Here is an 18,558-nt window from a genome sequence, read left to right as displayed (position 1 = left end):
AGTAAATTTGCTTCCCTGAGAGAGAGAAAAATAACGAGGGGGGGCTAGAGAGCCAAATATTGGGACTGTGTTCATTTCGCTCTGTGGTCGACTTCAAAGGGACGAGCGGGGCCAATGAAGAGAGCGCAGACCTTTCAGGACAAACCCACTGGGCCCAGCGTGACACGCACACAGCCTGACTGCCGCAATTTGACTCAATGAGGAGGAGGAGGAGGGGGGATATTTATTTTTAATAAAGCCACACTTATTTTGGGACTGACATTTTACAACATTCCTTTTATTCTCGAATCAATAGCCGGTTAAATATTGATAGAGGGGTGAAGTTGCCTACGCGCCACAGAAGTTCAGTTTGTTTGAATTCTCGCTGGGACGAAGCTGATTTTTTTTTCAGTTTTATTATGAAACGATGGAGGGAGGTTTTAGAGGGAGACACGTTCTCACACTGAGCTGAGGAGCAGAAGGAGATTTCCTGCCTTTCTCCAGCTTTGAGGCAGTGAAATGGATAAAACACTGCAACCGGCAGCCGTGTGTGTGACACGACGAGAAGTTGAATCTCATTCGGTTTAATTTATGTACAGCATATGTTGTCCTGTCTGTGCATGCTAAGTGTGGTGGTTGTTTTAAACTGCACAAAAAGGTTGCAGTGAGTGTATAGGGTGAGTTTTTTGGGGTGAGGGAGGGAGGAGCGCTGCCCTGGTGTTGGGTGAATGCAGAGCCGAGGGCGCCAGGCGGATATTCGAGCCCCAGGGGGAGCGAGCGCTCTCCTGTGGGCTGCCCCCCTCCTCCAGGGAGAGGCTGAGGGGATTTGGATCAGGGTCCCACCTGGACCCTGTGGGGCCCTGTGGGGCCCCTTCCTGCAAAGACCCTGGAGAACTGAGAGACGAGAGTCAGGGGTTCACCTACGTGTGTGTGTTTGTTTGTTTGTTTGGCTGAGGAGGTGACATTCAGGGGTTGGTATTTATTTATTCATAAGTTTCTGTGGAGGATTTTGGACCATTAAAACTCAATTTAGGAGACTTTCAAACTTAATTTACTTCAGGATAGAACTAAAAATGTGACAAATACAAACGATCGTGAATGCCGTCGTTCAGCAGAGCTGCCGCTTTAATAGAGCTTGTGTGTTCCTGAGAAGTTAGAGGTTATAAAAGAACGAGAGCCATCTTATACCTGCGAGAAGTTGCACATTAACATGACGTCATCACTGTGCGCGCAACCTGATGGAGCGTGTTTACACGTCACATTTACATCCCGCTCCATCACAGTCCAGCAGGTCAGTGAGGTGATGAAACTGTTTCTCCGTCTTTCTGATCATCTGCAGTCCTCACATAAATGAAGCCACATCCAGGAAACCCAAAGATCTTTTTGAAAACACTTCAGTTACAGGTTCAGTCCAGAAGAAGATGTAGGCATCCTGCAGCCTGTGAGGTTTTTAGAAAAGAAATATCCTCAGTGTCTCCACCGCTGACTGCAGGTCTCTGGTTGTGTTGCAGACTGGCAGAAGACCGAGGCCCAGAAGAGACGGGAGCAGCTGCTGCTGGATGAGCTGGTCATACTGGTCAACAAGCGAGACGCGCTGGTCAGGGACCTGGACGCCCAGGAAAAAGAGTAAGTTACTTAAAAACACTGAACACAAGTATAAAAACACTGAGCTGCACAGCAGGCGCTCCTGTGGTGTCACAGACGTCCCCAAGAAGCTGTGGACGTAGAGAAAGCTCGGCGAGCCTGCCCTGCGGCGCACCTGCACGGGTGGGATCCCTTCCAGGGCACCGCAGGCAGGTAAAAGGTCAGAACGTGGCCCCTGGCACCGGGCCACTCCACAGGTGGTGCAGCGGCGTTCACCGTGGCACCAGCTGTTTTACCTGTCTGCCCCTTACCCCAACCCCACCCCGAGACATCTGACCTTTTGACCTTTTGCCGTCCGCAGGGCCGAGGAGGAGGACGAGCACCTGGAGAGGACGCTGGAGCAGAACAAAGGCAAGATGGCCAAGAAAGAGGAGAAGTGCGTCGTTCAGTGATTGTCAGCAAACACAACCAACAAATGTAGCCGATAAAAGAAATGTATCACATGATTATTATCGATCATTTTATTTGATAGAGGAGTCGAGACATTTCTGTCAGTTATTGGAATCCCTTTGAGGTTTATATTCGGGTCAGATTAACCGCAGAGACTCGGCTGAGCGAAGAGGCCCTGCGACACCTTTGCACCAACTTTTTACGGACTCGGACTGTCCCCCTTTATTTTTATTATTTTTTTTTTTTTTAATTTGAACTCTGCTTTACTTTCTCGAGAACGGTACCTGTGTAACAAACATGAATACGTGTGAGACGAGGGCAGCGCACAGCCTGTGTGCAGCTCGCTCCGTCTGAATGTGGAGACCAGGCACAGTCTGTGGTGGATTTGAGGTACAGCACAACAATGGGGGAAATTTTACTCTTATTTGTTTTCTTTTCTTTTTCTTTCCCCCCATCATATTCAGAAGATGATGAGGTGGGTTGACTTTTCAGTCAGACTTTTTAAAGAAAAACAAAGAGATAACATCGCTCTTTTCAAGCTACTTCATTACTTGACCGTATCTTTTAATTATCTCACTTTTTACTTGTAAAATATCTTAACTTGGGAAGCATTACTGTTCACAAATCTTGACTTTCCTATTGCTTTTTTATCGTCTTGGCTTGAAAGCAGTTTACCAAAACAAAGAAAGGAAAAAAACAAACAAACACTTGTTGTATATTTTCATCACTGCTCTGACCAACAGCTTCCAAAATCTTTTTTTTTCCTCCATCAGGAGTCATGCAGTCAGAAAACAACAGATATATATATATATATTATTTATTGTCATTTGTCCAATAAGCTGCTTGTTAAGTGAATCTACCATCACGTTTCATTTTGCTCAACGACTTTTGGTTTCTATTTATTGTATTCAGAAGAAGAGAAATATGCTTCCATCTCTTAGAGCTCCACATCTTGTGCAGCTGTTCTTTTTACGTGTGAACATTTATCTGATTATTTATTCCAGTGTCATAACCCAAGTCTTCAGTAATAAAGTCTTTATGATTTCATACTCCACAAGACGCTGTGTGGCCTCTTATTAAAAAAAAAAAAAAAAAAAACCAGCCGCTGTGGATTTTCAAATCTTTATTGTTATATTTAGTGTGGTTTTTTTTTTACTCATTTTCTATTTTTCAAAACGCGCACGCACTTTCAAAACTCTGTTCCAAATATTTGTGTTTATTTTTTACTCTCAGTTTAAAGAAATATCTCCAATCCTCGATCTGAACTCTGTTTTTCCTCCTCTTTCTGTTTACATAATTTAAAAAGTTATTGAAATGCACGCCTTTGGCTGCAGCCCCCGCACATAAGTGGCCCCTATCACCGCCTCCACCGGCGAGCGTTGCGTTTATTATTCGGCGCTCTGTTCAATTCCCCTGCGACCTGTGTGCGTGTTTATAAATTAAAATTGGCGGGTTTTTTCTTTTCTTCTTTGAGGTCGGTGTCGAGCAGGTTCCTCCGAGGAAGATTAGAGAGATCACTTTGTTCCGAGCAGATGTTTTCCCCCCTCTCTCACACCTCTCTCTGGGCCGCTCCTGTGCGCGCTGAGGACGGGCTGCAGAGCTGGAGAGGCTCGGTCACCCGCAGCCACGGATGAGGGGAGGAGGGCGGGCACAACAATTGGTATTAATTTTCAAAGATGTAGAAAAAAAATCACACCCTTAAATTCTTAAAGTGTCCATTTTAATTTGCAACATTTTACTGAAATGAGCTGTGGAAAATGTTCCTGCAATAAAAGCTCCGGATGAACAAAGTGTCTGCGGTTTAACCCTCCTCTCCGTCCCTGCAGGCAGCCTCCCATCCCCGATTAAAGCAGGAAAATCGGTTGTGACAGCAGACGTCCTCCCCGGCCTTTCTAATACTTTCAAATTAATTTGCTGATTCGTTTCTTCTCTGCTTGGGACCGACTGTACGCGCACATTACGCACTCTGCGTCCCCCGAGGCGCTTTGTTTGACTTTGTATTGCAGCGCGTTTATCGCGGGCGCCTGTGATCTGGAGGAAAAAGAGCAGAGCCTGAACGGTGCTGAGTGTATGTGAGTGTGTGTGTGAGAAAAATCTTTAAAATGATGCACACAACCTGTCGTTTACACTTAACTTATAAATTATTTTACATGCAACATTTTAAAGGCTGTGTCCTTACACAATCATTCATGCGTAAAACTGAACTCTTAAAAGTTTTAACTTCCTCTAAATTACTTCAACTTCACTGAAAACTATTTTAAACCATTTTAAATGAATCACTACATGTTTTTAATTTGGCGTTTTTGCATTTTTTAAAGAATAAAACAGTTGAAACAGACCTGTCCTACCTCCGCAGCATCGCCCGGCTTTCTTTAACGCTCCAGCAGAAGCAGAAGGAGTGAAAATTTATTTGGAGTAGTTTTCCTTTTTTCGCTGAATAAGAGCGAGGCACTGCGTAAAAAAAGCGGCGGTGGCTCGGCGCTGCTGTGCAGCTGAGGATCCTTCAGCTGAATGGATTATCTCCTGAGCTTTGAAGTCTCCTGGCCTCACCTCACAGGTGCTGAGCGCCGCTCGGCCTCTGCGTTTTTCACTTCCCTCGCCCGCGCCGCCGTCCAAAAAAGCTGCACCTGAGGGAGCCGCGGTCTCTGCGTGCAGCGCCGGGGCTCCTACAACAGTCCGTTTTATGCATCATCGTTTTAATAAGCACCGACAACATCCCCACAGATCCCCGCTTCCAATCCTGCCGGCTGAAGGGACAAAACTTTTCCCCCTCCTCTCCTCACCGCCTAATCCCAGGCTTTACCAGCTCAGCATTAAGAAAATTCAACTGCAATTTGGGATTAGACAAAATACTCTTATTACAAAAGGTTGGTGCAACTTGATAACTTGATACTTGTTCAGGGGTTTATCTCGGGGTCTTACTCACATCGAGAGAGGATGGAAGGGGCAGAGGAAAAAAGCAATGCAGGGGAAATGTCAGAATAAACCGTCTCTTTTGTGTTGTGAGGGCCATATTTGTTGAATGGCCTTTTTGCATAATTTAACGGAGCCTGTGTGTGCATGTGCAGAGGAAAGGAGGGGTGGTGGTATTTCGGTCAGAGCCTTCGCCGGCCCTCTGACAGCTCGGACTTCAGATGTGGTGGAAATAAAAAATGGATAAAAGGTGCGTGAAACCCAAATCAAATACCTCCACTTTAGGCCGCCTCCTCTCTGCGCACACAGCCTCCCTTCAATCAAACGGGCCTGATTTCTCTTTGATTTTGGCCTCTGCGTAAAAACACGGACCTGCACAGGAAGGTGCGTTCAGGTGCGTCTGTAACAAGCATCACTGCAGGCCTACGCACACAACCTACATATTTTTTATTTTTTATTTTTTTTGTAATTATTATTATTGTGCTCTGCAGACTTTTGATGCTCAAGTTTCTCTGTCAAAGTGCTCTCATCGATGACTTTAAGTCCCATCGGCCTCCACTTTGATACTCCCCCTCTTCCTCACTCACACACACACATAAAATTGTAAGTTCCATCCCTGCTCTCTCTCACCCTCTCCCTCTCTTTTTGAGCATTAGCTCGCTTTCAGCTCGGGCCTCATTTACAAAAGTTTGTGTTTTTGCAGAGAATAAGAAGCAGCATCCCCCCCTCCCCCTCCGACACCCGGTACCACTCAGGCCAAATCATAAAGCATACGCAGTGTTTTTCTTTAAGTGCGGAGGGTTAAAAACGTGTTTAAAAACATCAACACAGGATTTGATTCAGTGACCGCAGCTTTCTGCTGCTGATTCTTCTTCTGTGGATTCTTCTTTTTCCTCCGCAGTGAGTTGGAGGTCTATCCCTATTAAACTTTACGTCAACCATCCTCAAATGTAATTCTAAATGGGGATTAAACCTCATTCATATTCATGAGACTGGTGTGTGTGTGTGTGTGTGTGTGTGTGTGCGTGCGTGCGGGGGAGAAAAAATAAAAGATGGGAGGGGGCATCACAATAAAAATCAAAATGGATAATTTTAACTTCTATCCTCTGTTTTTTGTTTCGGTGTCCACTTGTTTGTGTTTTTAAAAAATGGCAAACGGTGACCGTAGATAGAAATGTGGCTGAAGCTTCGAGGCCTTTTCTCGTAAATGTGTGTATTGTTTTTTAGGAAATAACTGCCAAACTACAGCGGGGGTTTCCTCGGGTTTCTATTGCTACTAAATCTTGATTTGTAACCTTTGCCATTGAAGCGTTTGTTCGTCTGTTTTTTGTTTGGTGGGGGGGGGGGGTCTTTTCAAAAACCCAGAATATGTATTTTAGGTGGAGAAAAGTCAGCACTAAAGTTTGCTGACAATCCCAGCAAAGATGCTCTATACCCGGCATGCAAACAATAAAAAACTGGTTCCTGTGAGGTGCGAGTACCTTCTAAATTCTTCTTATACGCACAGCAGAGCGCAGGCCTGCAGCCTCTGAAGCACCTTCCCCTGCAGGCCTACGAAACATTTCCATCTTTTTAAAACCGCTCTGTGGTTCCTGTGGTCCGGGACTGAGAAGAGGAGGAGGAGGACGGGTGGTGGGGGGAGATGAGTGGGAGTGGGCTCCCCCCGGCTGCCTCTGCTCGCCCATAGGTGGCCTGCGCCGTCCGTCAGCTCGCTAGCCCTCGCTGATTGGCTGCAGGAGGCGGATCCGCAGGTGATCCTCCGCTCATAGAGGCGCGGGGCGGAGAGAAGGTGATCAATCTCCATCCATCTCCATTAGAAATCACCTTAACACTCTGACAGACAACGACAAACCCCCTGAAAGCAAATGAGTTTGATTTATTTGGCTGTAAAAACGGCCGGAACCGCACCGAGGACGCGGCAATGCTGGTGATGCTGCTCGGTTTGCGCACTGATATTTGTTTCTGAGAAAGTCTGCTGCCGCTGCGCGAGTTTTGTGCCCCGCAGACTTCCTGCAGCTGGATAATTTTTACTCGCCTCTTGCGGTTCGAGCGTTCGGGACAAGGGAAGGAGAACAACAAGGTAAAGTTTCCTGTTTTCTTTCGCTGATTTTACGCAAAATCTTCTGGTTTGTGTGCATTTTCGCTCCGAGGAACTCTGAGCCGCGGTTCATTCACGAAATAACCCTATAGCTAAAGTACAAAAACATATTAAAATGTATATTTAAAAAAAAAAAAACCTGAAACATTTTTCATGAATAACCCGTACCACGCACCTGATTTCAGTTTGTACCGCTGCACTTTTATATTGAATTTTTGCGCAGATATCAATTACTCAGCACTGTCAAGGACTTCATCTTGAAGCCGATAAATCGAGCCAACTTCCTCCTCCTTTATTTGTTTTTTTTTTGTTTTTTTTTTAATATTCTCATTCCTGTAAGTTTTTATTTATTTTTATTAAGAGCAATTGTCTATTAAAGACTCTGAAGCGCTCAGCAGATAATTGGAGAGGCGTGTTTTTTGGTTTTTGTTAATTTATTTTGCTGATAAGGACCCTTCTGAAACGCTCTCTCTCCCCGGAGGTCTAATCTAAATTCTAATTGAGTTCATTTGCACGGAGATCTCGCCTTTTCACTCTGGCCTGGCTGAGCTGGAAGCGCGTTTTTTTAAAGAGCTGCTGGAATACGCGTTTGGCACGCAGAGGTTTGGTTTGGTCATTGTTAAAATAACCCCACTAATTTAATTCACACTCCCGGGTTGCGTGTTTTTAAGCTTCAGATCAGTCTGCACGCAAACTAGTTTCTCCACCCGGACTCTTTGTGTGTGTGTGTGTTTGTGTGTGTAAATGTTTTAGGAGCTGCTGAATATGTATATAATTTTGCTTATTTTCCTTCAGGTTTGCGTCTTTACTTAACCAGCAGTACTTTACTAGAAACAAAAATAAAACCATGCAGGGTTTTATTTATTAATTTTCTCTGTCTCTCTCACTCTCTCTCTCTCTTTTGTTTTTCTTTTTTTAAGAGCCGAAAAGTAAAGAAGACCGAAGTGTTGCTTTACTAAAAATACAATGCTAAATCTATCTATTTAATCCAGTAAAAATCCAAAATTAAACAAATTTGAACTTTTTTCCAGCTGAATTTGGTCCTCACTTTGTGCACCTTTAAAACAAAGCACAAAAATTGACTCCTCACATCTTCAGCCTGGTTTAAATATAATAACAGAAGCTGGTTGCTGGAGAAAAATGCGTTTCACGTTGGTGGACTTTTAACTGAAATTCTCAGCCGAGGACTGAAGAGCCACAGGAGTCCTGCTGTGGTCAAAAACGCACACGAAGTCTGACGATCCGAAAGAAACAGAAAGAGCCAGAACAGAGATTTTTTGTTATATATGTATTTTTAAATTGATTGTCAAACTACACAGATAATCTAGCGTTCTGTAACTCTGCGTGTGTGTGTGTGTGTGAGAGAGAGAGGGAGAAAGTGCAGGCCTACACACACCTCACACACACATTTTATTCATAAGTTTTATTAAGTTTGCTTTTGTTGTGTGAAATAACCAGATTTATATGAAAAATACACCGGTAATTAGGAAATTTTTTTAAAACTGCAGGTTTGAAAAAACAAATACAAATATGTGAGCGCAAAAAACAGAAGGCAGATGATTATTTTGATTTGAATTATTAATACTACGGAAATGTTTACCCGCGTGTTTTTGTAGTTTATGTCGCAGTAAGAGTGCGCGTGCGTGATTATTTTTTTTTGGAGGGCTGGAATAATTTGCAGGTCTGCTGTAAATAAACGTTGTTATAGTTGGACACACACACGAGACAAAATGCAAATCTAGTTTCTTCTTTTATGACTTTCGTAAAGTCTGTGGGGAGCTTTCAGGTTTAAAGTGTGGATAAATTCTGCTTTGCAAAATAAAAGCTTTGCATTTGTCTCTCTGCGCTCGAGTCTCGGGCCGTTTGGCCCTCTTAATCCTAAAAAATAATCAAATAATCCTGAACACGGTTTTTTTTTTTTTTTTTAAGTTCATAGTATTCTGCACCAATTAAAAGGTCTATGTCGAGCTTGAATTAAATTCCTACACTATGATTTCCTGGTTTCTTCATTTATTTGAAAATAAATGCGTTTTTCAGTTAACCGTGGTTTGGGAGGAGGGGGAGTGAGTGGAAGAGATTTGTGAAGAGCTAGAGGTGATAATGATCATGATAATAATAAAATATGACAGCAGTGGTCATCAGTGTGAAATGCATACATGTCGGGATTCATCTTGTTTTTTGGTGGCGCACAAACTTCTCACTTGTTTGCGGTGTCTCCTCTCCGTGCAGTAGCTGGAATCGGCCCCCTGACCCGCCAAGCTGCAGCATCGGGGGAAACTGAACCGCTGGCCTGAGCTGGGTGGAGCAGTGACCGCCTGTAGCATGATGTCCTACCTCAAACAGCCCCCCTATGGCGTCAACGGCCTGGGGCTCAGTGGCGCTGCCATGGACCTGCTGCACCCCTCAGTGGGTTACCCAGGTAGGACCCCCCCCCCCCCCCCCAACTCTCACTCTCTCTCTCTCAGCCACACACACACACACACACACTGAGCACCTGGACAGAAGCATGCGCAGTAAACATGAGCTCCAAATCAAGGGGTTAGAGTTAAACAACAAGAAACGTTTATAATAATAATAATAACATTGCGTGTTTCACTGTTAAAATGGTAAAAACAAATTTTAAAATGTACACACAACAAAAATGTAAACGTAAAACAGTAAATAAAAAGACACAATTTCTTTTCTAACCCTCAGCCAACAGCAGAGCAGGACAGGCTTGCATGTCGCTACCACTCACCCGACATTATTTACAGGTTTCCTCCGTGTTTCTGACGCGGTTCTCCGGTCTTTCTCTCCCCTCTGTGTCGCCTTTCTTCCCCGCAGCTACTCCCAGGAAGCAGCGGCGGGAGCGAACCACCTTCACCCGCTCCCAGCTCGACGTCCTGGAAGCTCTGTTCGCCAAAACCCGGTACCCGGACATATTCATGCGGGAGGAGGTCGCACTGAAAATCAACCTGCCTGAATCAAGAGTCCAGGTACAAAAATAAATAAAAAGTTAAAAAAAGACACATTTTAACCTCTGCTTCCGCTGACATTAAGTTAATGTCTTTAGTGTGGTTGACCGTATTTTTAAAAAGTAGGACAATGAAGACCTGCAAGTTTAGTTAAAATAGTCAAACGAAGATGTCAGCTTACTCTTATGAACTTCAAAGTAATTTATTTAAAGAGTTTATTTTCTTTATTTTCAAAAACCTCTAATTTAAATACATTTTCCCTTATCTCCCGAGGGACTGTTAATGACGTCATTTGTGTCTGAATTAAAGGTTAATTATCGGTTAACGCTCCAGCTAGCAAGCTACAAACTGTACAGGCAAATATCTTAGATTATGGTACATTTATGTCCCCGTTTTCATGCTACTAAATCATTAATCTTTTTTTTTTAAGAGTCACAAATATTTAAGTCAATTATGGGGAAATTAAGAATGATTCCTGGGTAACTTTAGGCCTTGTATGTACCCCAGTAATGCACTGATTTTTAAGAAGAAAAGGACAACAAAAATCATGCAGATGGCTAGATACTGGTTAGATAATGAGTGTAATTAAAATTACACACCTTGGTTTGTTTATTAGTTCCTCAGTAAAGTAAAATTTAGTAGCTGCCTTTCTATTTCTTTTTTTTTTTTTTTTGTATTTGGCTCAATACACTGGTTTGTGTGGCATTTTGTTTTGTCACACAAACCTCATAGTACTTCATTTAATTTCAATAATAATAATAATGATGATATCATAGACCCGGGTAGGCTGATGCAAACAAACTGAATTTACTAAAGATTATTTCACAGCAGAATCACTCAATTATTTTTAAAAATTGTATTTATTTTTTTCATTTTTGATGCTCTTCAAGTATAGGTCGTGTAATTCGATCTGAAATATGAAGAAACCAAGACTCAAACCTGCATATACTCCAAACATCTCACTGGTGTACTCCAGTATTGAACAAACACTGCTCCTTGAAAGGCATTAGGGGAAATCCAAGGCACAATTCGAGTTATTTTCAGAATGTGTGTAAAGCAAAATGCTCTACACAATCATACCCTCTCTGTGCTCTAGAGTTACTCTACTGTGTGGTGAAACTCAATAGCCTGTTATCTTAGACCCGTCTACCAGGTATGAAATTAGACCCCTGGCTGGTCCAAGCCAAGGGGCCGGGGTGGAAATGAACCTTGATGGCTAATAACCCCCAATTTTCCTCCATAATGTACTCCCACCATGGCCCAGGAGGTTCTTTTTTTCCTGAAATGCTGAGGCCGGTGTCGTGTAGGGTTGCTAACTCCTGGCTGGTGTTTGTGGTTGTAGGTGTGGTTCAAGAACCGGAGGGCCAAGTGTCGCCAGCAGCAGCAAAGCGGCAGCAGTGCCAAAGCCCGGCCGCCCAAGAAGAAGTCCTCTCCGGCCCGGGAGAGTACCGGATCTGAGAGCAGCGGCCAGTTTACACCTCCTGCTGTCTCCAGCACGGGCTCTTCCTCCTCTTCGTCCTCGTCCACCAATCACACGGGCCCAGCGGCACTCAGCAGCACCTCTACCTCCATCAGCACCGTCTCCTCTATATGGAGCCCTGCTATCTCCCCTGGAAACGCTCCGGCTCCTGCCGTGGCCCCACTCCCTGAGCCCGGGCCCCCATCTAATGCCTCCTGTATGCAGCGTTCCATGTCAGGCTCTGCTGCAGCCGCCACCTCCTACCCCATGTCCTACAACCAGACGCCGGGCTATGGCCAGGGCTACCCCACCCCTTCCAGCTCCTATTTTAGCGGCGTGGACTGCGGCTCCTACCTAGCCCCCATGCACTCCCATCACCACCCGCACCAGCTCAGCCCCATGACGGCCTCATCTATGTCGGGCCACCCGCACCACCACATCTCCCAGTCGTCAGGCCACCACCACCATCACCACCACCACCAGGCGTACGGCAGCTCCGGCCTGGCCTTCAACTCCTCCGACTGCCTGGATTACAAAGAGCAGACTGCCGCCTCTTCATGGAAGCTCAACTTTAACACCACAGACTGCTTGGACTACAAAGACCAGGCGTCCTGGAGGTTCCAAGTCTTGTGATCAGGCTTTCTTCCCCACCCACCCGCCACTGCCCGCCCTGCTTGTCTGCTCTCTTTTATTTTCCAGATTAGCTTACTGCTTGTTTTTTAAAAAGACAAAAGAGTTTATGAACCATAAGACAACAAGATAGCAGCAGGAATGCTCAAAAATCGGACTTCCTTCTCCCGCTCGTCCTGTTTCAAAGTTTAAAAGAAGAAAGAAAGAAAGAAAAAGACAGACCTGTAAAGAGAAAGCATCAGGAGCAGATTTCCTGAAGACGAAGAAAAAGGGTTGTTTTTTTTTTTGTTTTTTTAAAAGACACCCCTCCTTGGGATAAGCTTAACAAAACTGGTTTTCCAAGAGTCATTTCAACCAAACTCCTTTGACCACCAGCTCTCTGGATGGGAGGAATATTTTCCCCTCTGGTGCACAGACGGGAACTGCCTGCCGTGCCCTCTTTACCTCCATCGAGTCCTGTATAGTTTTTATTATTTTCTGGAATTTGTTATTTTAGGATGACAGAGATTTTTAGTCAGCTGCACACAGGAGCTGAAATATGTAAATATGTATTTGGGTCAGTTACAGTGACCATGTTTAGTTGTTGTTTTTTTCTTTTCTGAATTTAAAATTGTTTATTACCACTTTGAAAGAAAGAAAGAAGAAAAGAGAAACTGTATGTAAATCTTCCCAAATATTCCAAAGAGAACAAATTGGCCATAAAGTTCAGCTTTTATATCCACCTTGTTTTACTCAGCAAAATTTGAAATGTCTTGGGGAAAACTCTAAATCTAAACTATAGATGCAGAAACTATTCTGGGACATTTTCTTTTTTCCAGATATTATTATTATAATTATTATTCTAGCTTCCACGTTTTCAAAGCAGACCACCTCTCTGGGACATGTTTGAACCGCAGCACTTGGCTTGTTATTGGAGTCAAAGCTTTTTATTATTATTATTATTTTAACTCTTCTGGGGGAGGAGAGGAAAATGTGGATTTATAGCTCCAAAAATGACAGTGAGATGTTGAATGTATCTTTAAAGGCGACCACCCTTACATACATGTTCATCCAATAAAGATCCGTTAAGTCATATTTTATTTTTCCTTGTCTCACTTTGATTCCCAACAGGGAGTCGAGTTTCTTTTTGTACACCATCAAATTACAAACTCGACACTGCTGTTTTCTCTTATTTGAACTAGTCACACTTTTATTTAAAAGCTTGTTGATTTTTGTCCCCCCCACCCCCATCCCCTAATTATAACGGGGGTAAATGCAAATTAGGCCATAATTAAAACAAGCCGTGAACGCCGTGTAGGCTTGCATTTCCATTTTAGAGAGCAGCCGTTTAATCCTCTCAGTGTCTGCCTTTAAATTGAAATGCTGACATCTCTCCTTGCTTTAGGGAAGCAAAGTGTCTTTTAAAATAAAATAATAATCTTTTTTTTTTTTTTTTTAAAAGTTAACCTCCTTCACCAAACAGTCCAAACAGTAAGCCGGGAGACAGCTGATCGAGGCGTAATTGAACGCAGCGCTGTAATGGCGTGATAATTACTCCTGCGCCCCGAGTTGGTTTCTCCAAAATATCCTGCAGGAATTTCACCGCCTCTGATGCGGTAATTACGTAGGTGGGGCCAGGTTAGGGGGTCACATGTAAGTGTGTGTGTGTTTAATGCGTTTCTGCTCCGGGGCAATATCAAAAGGAAGGAGGGGGGTCGTTTTAAAAAATCGCGTCAGTGCACTGGCAAGGTTGTTTTGGACGCGTTTAGAGCAATGAAGGCCGCACAGAGAGCGGGAGGTTCAGGCTAATTATTTGCCCCAATTAAACCCTCATCCTTGCGCAAAGAAAATGAGCAGGTTGTGCGCACTTTCTTTTCTGCCCGCTAATGAAGACAAATTGAATTCTGTTTATTATTACAGGGCTCTCTCTCTCTGTGTCTCTCTCGCTGATTATTTCTATACTTCTGTCTGTGAAAAATCAACAAAACGTCTGAAACACAAAGTTATATATTTTTAAAAGGAGGATAACTTATAAAAGGTGAGAACAGTAACGCTGGAATTTATTTTCCTTTTTTTTGCATTTATTGGTTCAAATATTTTTAAAATGAAAGCCACAGTTTTGCCAACTGAGTTCTGCTTTTTAAATACGTCTCAGTGAGAAGTTAAATCCTACAAATGTATGCACTTTTACGCAGAAGTCTCTGGTTTTGTTTGATTTAAAAGATCCAAACCAGAAATGGAAATTATAGCAACAAATAATGTAAAAAAAAAAAAACAAAACAACAAGAAACTGCTTTGACTTTGAATTTTTCCCCCCGGTAAAATCTGGGTCGTTCTGGCGCTTTAAGGCCTCTGAAAGCGACGCAAACAAACAGAAGCAGTTTTATTCCGCCTGTGAGGAAAGGTCACGACGTAAAATTGAGTCTATTTGAAGCATAAAAAGGTAAAATTCAGGAGATTTTTTTCTTTTTCCTGTTGCCCTGATCAGATTATCAGTCTGATCGATACATATTTCAGGTTCCTGCTCGTGTGGAGTCCGTTTCAGCTGCAGCCGGCCCTCTCCCACTCTGTCCCTCTCCCTCCATTTCTCTATCTCTCCCTTTATGCAAATGAGTCTCGCAGCAGCTGAATAAATATCTGCAGACCAGGACATTAAACGTGTTTGCGCCAAGACGCGCAAACAGCGCAGCGAGCGGCGGATTTGTTCGGATTTGCATCAAACAAATATTTGCTGCCGCTCTTGCGCGATGGTTTAAGGAGTTTGAGGGAGCCACAGGTCTCTCGTGAGGCAGCTGCTCACCTTCAAACACGAGCTGGAGTGAAAAGACGCGCTTTTCATCTAGTTTCCTCTGAGCGAGCGAAGCCGCGGTTCCAATTAAACAGTCGAGCAGGAAATCAGAGTGTAAAACAGACTGTAATCAGACTCAGTGCGAACAATGCAGGGATTAAAATCTGGGATTTAAGGCTAAACTACTCCCGCAAATGCAATCTGATTCTGCGCAGCGTTAGAGAGCAATAAAGCGCACGAAGCAGCACTTTGGTACACCTGCGAAAATGCAGCAATGGCCCACCTAAAATGAGAAAGGAGCCAAAAAGAAGGAAGTTTCAGTTTTTACAAAAATCCTGGAAAATAATCCGATCGTTTTAATTAATAATTAATATATTAGTGTTGCTGTTTCAGTTGTTGACTTATTAATTTTGGTGTCAAACGAAGGAATTCAAACCTTTGAAAGTCAAGAAATTATTTGGCTTAAATCCATCAGGAGTGAATTCAAGTGCAGTTCTGTTCAAGCTTAAAGGAGGTGATGGTGAATTAAATGTTTAGCAAAAGGTCGAAAAAACAAAACCACATTGTTTAGTTTGCATTGTTTCTACTGTTTCACACACTAAGATTTAAAAATTTTCAAGTAATGTATACTACAGGGGACGCTATCAGATTGACTTAACAACGCAGACATGTAGTTCGTTTTCCCTAAGACAACATTAAACGCACCACACTTCTTTTTACACCTGATGTAGTTCTAAAACGACGTAAATGTGTTGGAACATTGTCTTCTAATCCTAAAATGTTCTGACTGATCTGAAAACTGGACTGGAATATTTATCGACCTGAAAATAAGACAGAAATTATTATAAATTAAAACAAGAAATTTGCTGAAAAATGCACAAATTCAAATGATATTTTCCCCACGTTTCACAACAATAACGTGCAGAAAAGCTAAACACACAAAACATGGCCTCACCTGAGCTCCACCGAGCTCCACCAATGAGAAACCTTTATATTTATATGATATCATCCAGCCAAACAGTCTCTGTCTTTGTTCATCTCACATGTTTTGCAATCAGTTTTTGAATTCTTGGAGGACTTTAGTTGATCGGAATCATGGGGGTGTTTTGAGGACACCGTTTAATCAACATAACGGATAAACAGAACTACAAATAATCAGTTCTTTCACCTGAATGTTGGCAATGCGATGCTCTAAAATGCTGACAGGGAGAATTAAAGCCTTAAAACAATAATCCACAGATACAAAAACAGAGTGCTGCAGCAGTTTTCCTGCAGGAGTATATTAGATATGTGATATTTTAATAATTAAAAAGGGTGTTATTGAAATATTAGTGTGACCAGTGTTTGTATAAGCCTGATTTTGAGGGTCTGATACCTTCATATTCTGCTCAACGGGACGATCGATCGCAGCACAACGTCCCCCTGTTGTCAGCTGATTTGACCTTTTGGCCTCTCATCTTTTGCGGTTAAGGTGCGTGAATGTGGGTGGACTGGAAACTGTTGACACTTTGTTCACACTTTGTCCAGGAAATGAACTGGAACCATGCCGGACGGTCCTCGCATGAGTGGTTTGAGATTTGTATCTAGGAAAGTAAAAAAGAGACAGACAGAAAAGATAAAGACAGAAACCGGACTGATCCTCCAGTATTTGGTTTGCGAGCACTCCTGGGCTTCGATAAGTCAGTGTGTATGTGTGCGCAAGACAAAGATCCGAAAGGCCCGGCAGATGCACCGATAGCAGCCTGCATGCTGGGACTGTTTTCTTGTCTTCCATTTCCATGCAGGACAGGAAAAAAACAGCACTCACGCTTGTCTTTCATTGGCTGCCGACTGTCGCCAGACCTTGGCATCCTGTTGTGTTCATAGGCCGGTATGAAGAGTGAAGGGTGATACAGAGGAGGATTAAATTTACCTGAGAGGTTGATCTGGGGTCAACTGTACACCAACATGGGAGTAGTCCGGGCCACCGTCTCAGGTTTCTGTGCTTTGTCAGGCAAGGCCTCAGTTTCCTGCTTTTAAATTCTTTAGTTGAACATCAGGTGTGGGAATTTTAAAAAAGGGTAGCTTGGTTGATTTGTTTTGGTTTATTTAGTAATTTTGAAATGTTTTCTGGCCTAAAAACCCTTCAACCCCTTGAGTTCGTCATTGAGACTCAAAGAAGCCGAGAGTACCACCGAGGATTTCACAGCTGAGTCCAGGCGGCCGGCGCAGCCGAGCTGGTGGAGTGAAAGCAGCTTAGTCACCCCTGTGGCACTAGGCACTGAGAGCATTCATGAAATTCCTCTTGGGTTTGGGAGCTGTAGGTTTAGTTCAGCAGAGGACAGACTAGGGACAATTTGTACATAGAGTCTTAGCCGTCCCATTTCTGTGGAATTAAAGGAGTACACGGGTTACCTGATCCTGAAGCGTGCTGAGAGATTTGGTCACCTCTCTTTACGTCAGGTAGACAGCTCTGGTCACTTTGTTGGTGATTCTCAGTTTCCAGCTAGTGAGACATCCAACACTTGTGAGAGCTTTTCTTAAAACAAGCATGAAAAGGCATAATTTAAAAACAAAATGCTTTTTGTGGCAGAAAATTGTGCATTTACACAGAAACACTGTAGGCCCAGGTGGCTTATTGTACTAATTTGCAAAGAATCCTCATTATAATGAAGGATGAAGGCCGGTAAACAAATTTACAACCACAATAGGAGCCACGTGAAGCTGCACTTATGCACGTGATGATTTGGTAAATTTAGTAGCTAGCATGCTTTTGATCTCTTTCTATATAAAAGTTTGATATTAATGACTTAATTTCAAATTTACACCCATAAATAATAACTAAAAAGACCCACTTTCATTCACTCGCATGGCATCTAACAATCCTCCCTTTTTTATGTTAGCGATGGAAATCCACAAAGTTTAAATAAAGATGTGGAAATATTTCAACTTTGGGAGAAAATAAGTCAGTGGATCCTCCTGACACCATCACATCAGGAATGGAGGACAAGCTTCTAGTCGGTATTTGAGGGCAGCTGGAGCTCTGTGGTTCAACACTACTTGTATATGGAGACAGAACGGTGGGTGAAACCACAGAACTTATCGGCAAGTTACAGGAAATTGCTTTACCAGCAAAAGTGGGAACCATGTCCCATTTAAATGCGCTGAGTACTCTTAAGCATCACTATGAGCCTGCGGGTTTATAATGTAATGGAGCATATTTAAACACAATATTTTCTTAAACCTATCCAGCGAGTGAAAATTAAACAAACGAGTGAGTGAAAACAAAGAAGTGCAAAACACAAAAAGCTCACAAAGGAGACAAGAACTGTGGCCTCCTGACCTCCTGGGACCTTGCGTGCACTTCGTTTGCTGTGAAGTCTAATTCTGCTCTTTAAAATACTGCTGTTAACTCATGCACAGGGACAAGAACCAGCAGCCACACATCAGTTTAGTTTCACAAAACACCAAATGAACTTGCACCGTCTGAACCATGGGCATGTGGTGCTGAATTAGCCAAAGGTAAAGAGGTCTGATGGGGGCAACAAGGCTGAAAAGTTGGCATTTTTATTGACATGGGTAGAATAAAATGGTGACATTGAGATTTAACATTTTTTTTGTCAACATGCAAAGGAAGTCCAAACTGCAGGGCAGAATCAGATGTATTTGACTAGATGTTTGCTTACACTGATACTGCCCTCCTACACCACTGCTGCCATTATCTTACTTGGGTTTTACTAATCAC

At 43.1% G+C, this 18,558-nt stretch overlaps 2 protein-coding genes and 1 long non-coding RNA gene across 7 annotated transcripts in view; 2 read left to right on the top strand and 1 right to left on the bottom strand.

Annotated features, from left to right (window-relative positions):
- Window positions 1-3,067, top strand: part of ehbp1 (EH domain binding protein 1) — a 162,862-nt gene extending 159,795 nt beyond the window's left edge. For all 5 annotated transcript variants that reach the window (XM_080288053.1, XM_080288055.1, XM_080288054.1 and 2 more), the window contains 2 exons: window positions 1,491-1,605; window positions 1,925-3,067. In XM_080288053.1, the coding sequence (XP_080144179.1) occupies window positions 1,491-1,605; window positions 1,925-2,015 (206 nt within the window). In that variant the 3' untranslated portion in view covers window positions 2,016-3,067. The remainder of the gene's footprint in view (window positions 1-1,490; window positions 1,606-1,924) is intronic.
- On the bottom strand, window positions 1,008-5,133 carry LOC145419722 (uncharacterized). Its single transcript, XR_013901055.1, has 2 exons — window positions 4,353-5,133; window positions 1,008-1,585 (listed from the first exon to the last, which is right to left on the bottom strand). It is a non-coding gene; the product is annotated as an uncharacterized LOC145419722 (long non-coding RNA).
- A 1,546-nt stretch (window positions 5,134-6,679) lies between these two features.
- Window positions 6,680-13,141, top strand: otx1 (orthodenticle homeobox 1). Its single transcript, XM_026191049.2, has 4 exons — window positions 6,680-7,006; window positions 9,254-9,443; window positions 9,848-9,999; window positions 11,321-13,141. The coding sequence occupies exons 2-4, from the start codon at window positions 9,347-9,349 to the stop codon at window positions 12,068-12,070; spliced, it is 999 nt and encodes a 332-aa protein (XP_026046834.1). The 5' UTR covers window positions 6,680-7,006; window positions 9,254-9,346; the 3' UTR covers window positions 12,071-13,141.
- The last annotated feature ends 5,417 nt before the right edge of the window (window positions 13,142-18,558 follow it).

Source organism: Astatotilapia calliptera, chromosome 13 (genome assembly GCF_964374335.1).
Source record: "Astatotilapia calliptera chromosome 13, fAstCal68.1, whole genome shotgun sequence".
NCBI lineage: Eukaryota > Metazoa > Chordata > Actinopteri > Cichliformes > Cichlidae > Astatotilapia > Astatotilapia calliptera.
The sequence above is the reverse complement of the archived record's forward strand: the minus strand, read 5'-3'. Positions and strand labels throughout refer to the sequence as shown.

Bases quoted from the DNA above. Each gene is read 5' to 3' on its own strand.
- otx1 (XM_026191049.2), top strand. From the start codon at position 9,347: ATGATGTCCTACCTCAAACAGCCCCCCTATGGCGTCAACGGCCTGGGG. The intron at 9,444-9,847 runs GTAGGACCCCCC...TCTTCCCCGCAG, and splicing joins CCCCTCAGTGGGTTACCCAG to CTACTCCCAGGAAGCAGCGG. The intron at 10,000-11,320 runs GTACAAAAATAA...TTGTGGTTGTAG, and splicing joins TGCCTGAATCAAGAGTCCAG to GTGTGGTTCAAGAACCGGAG.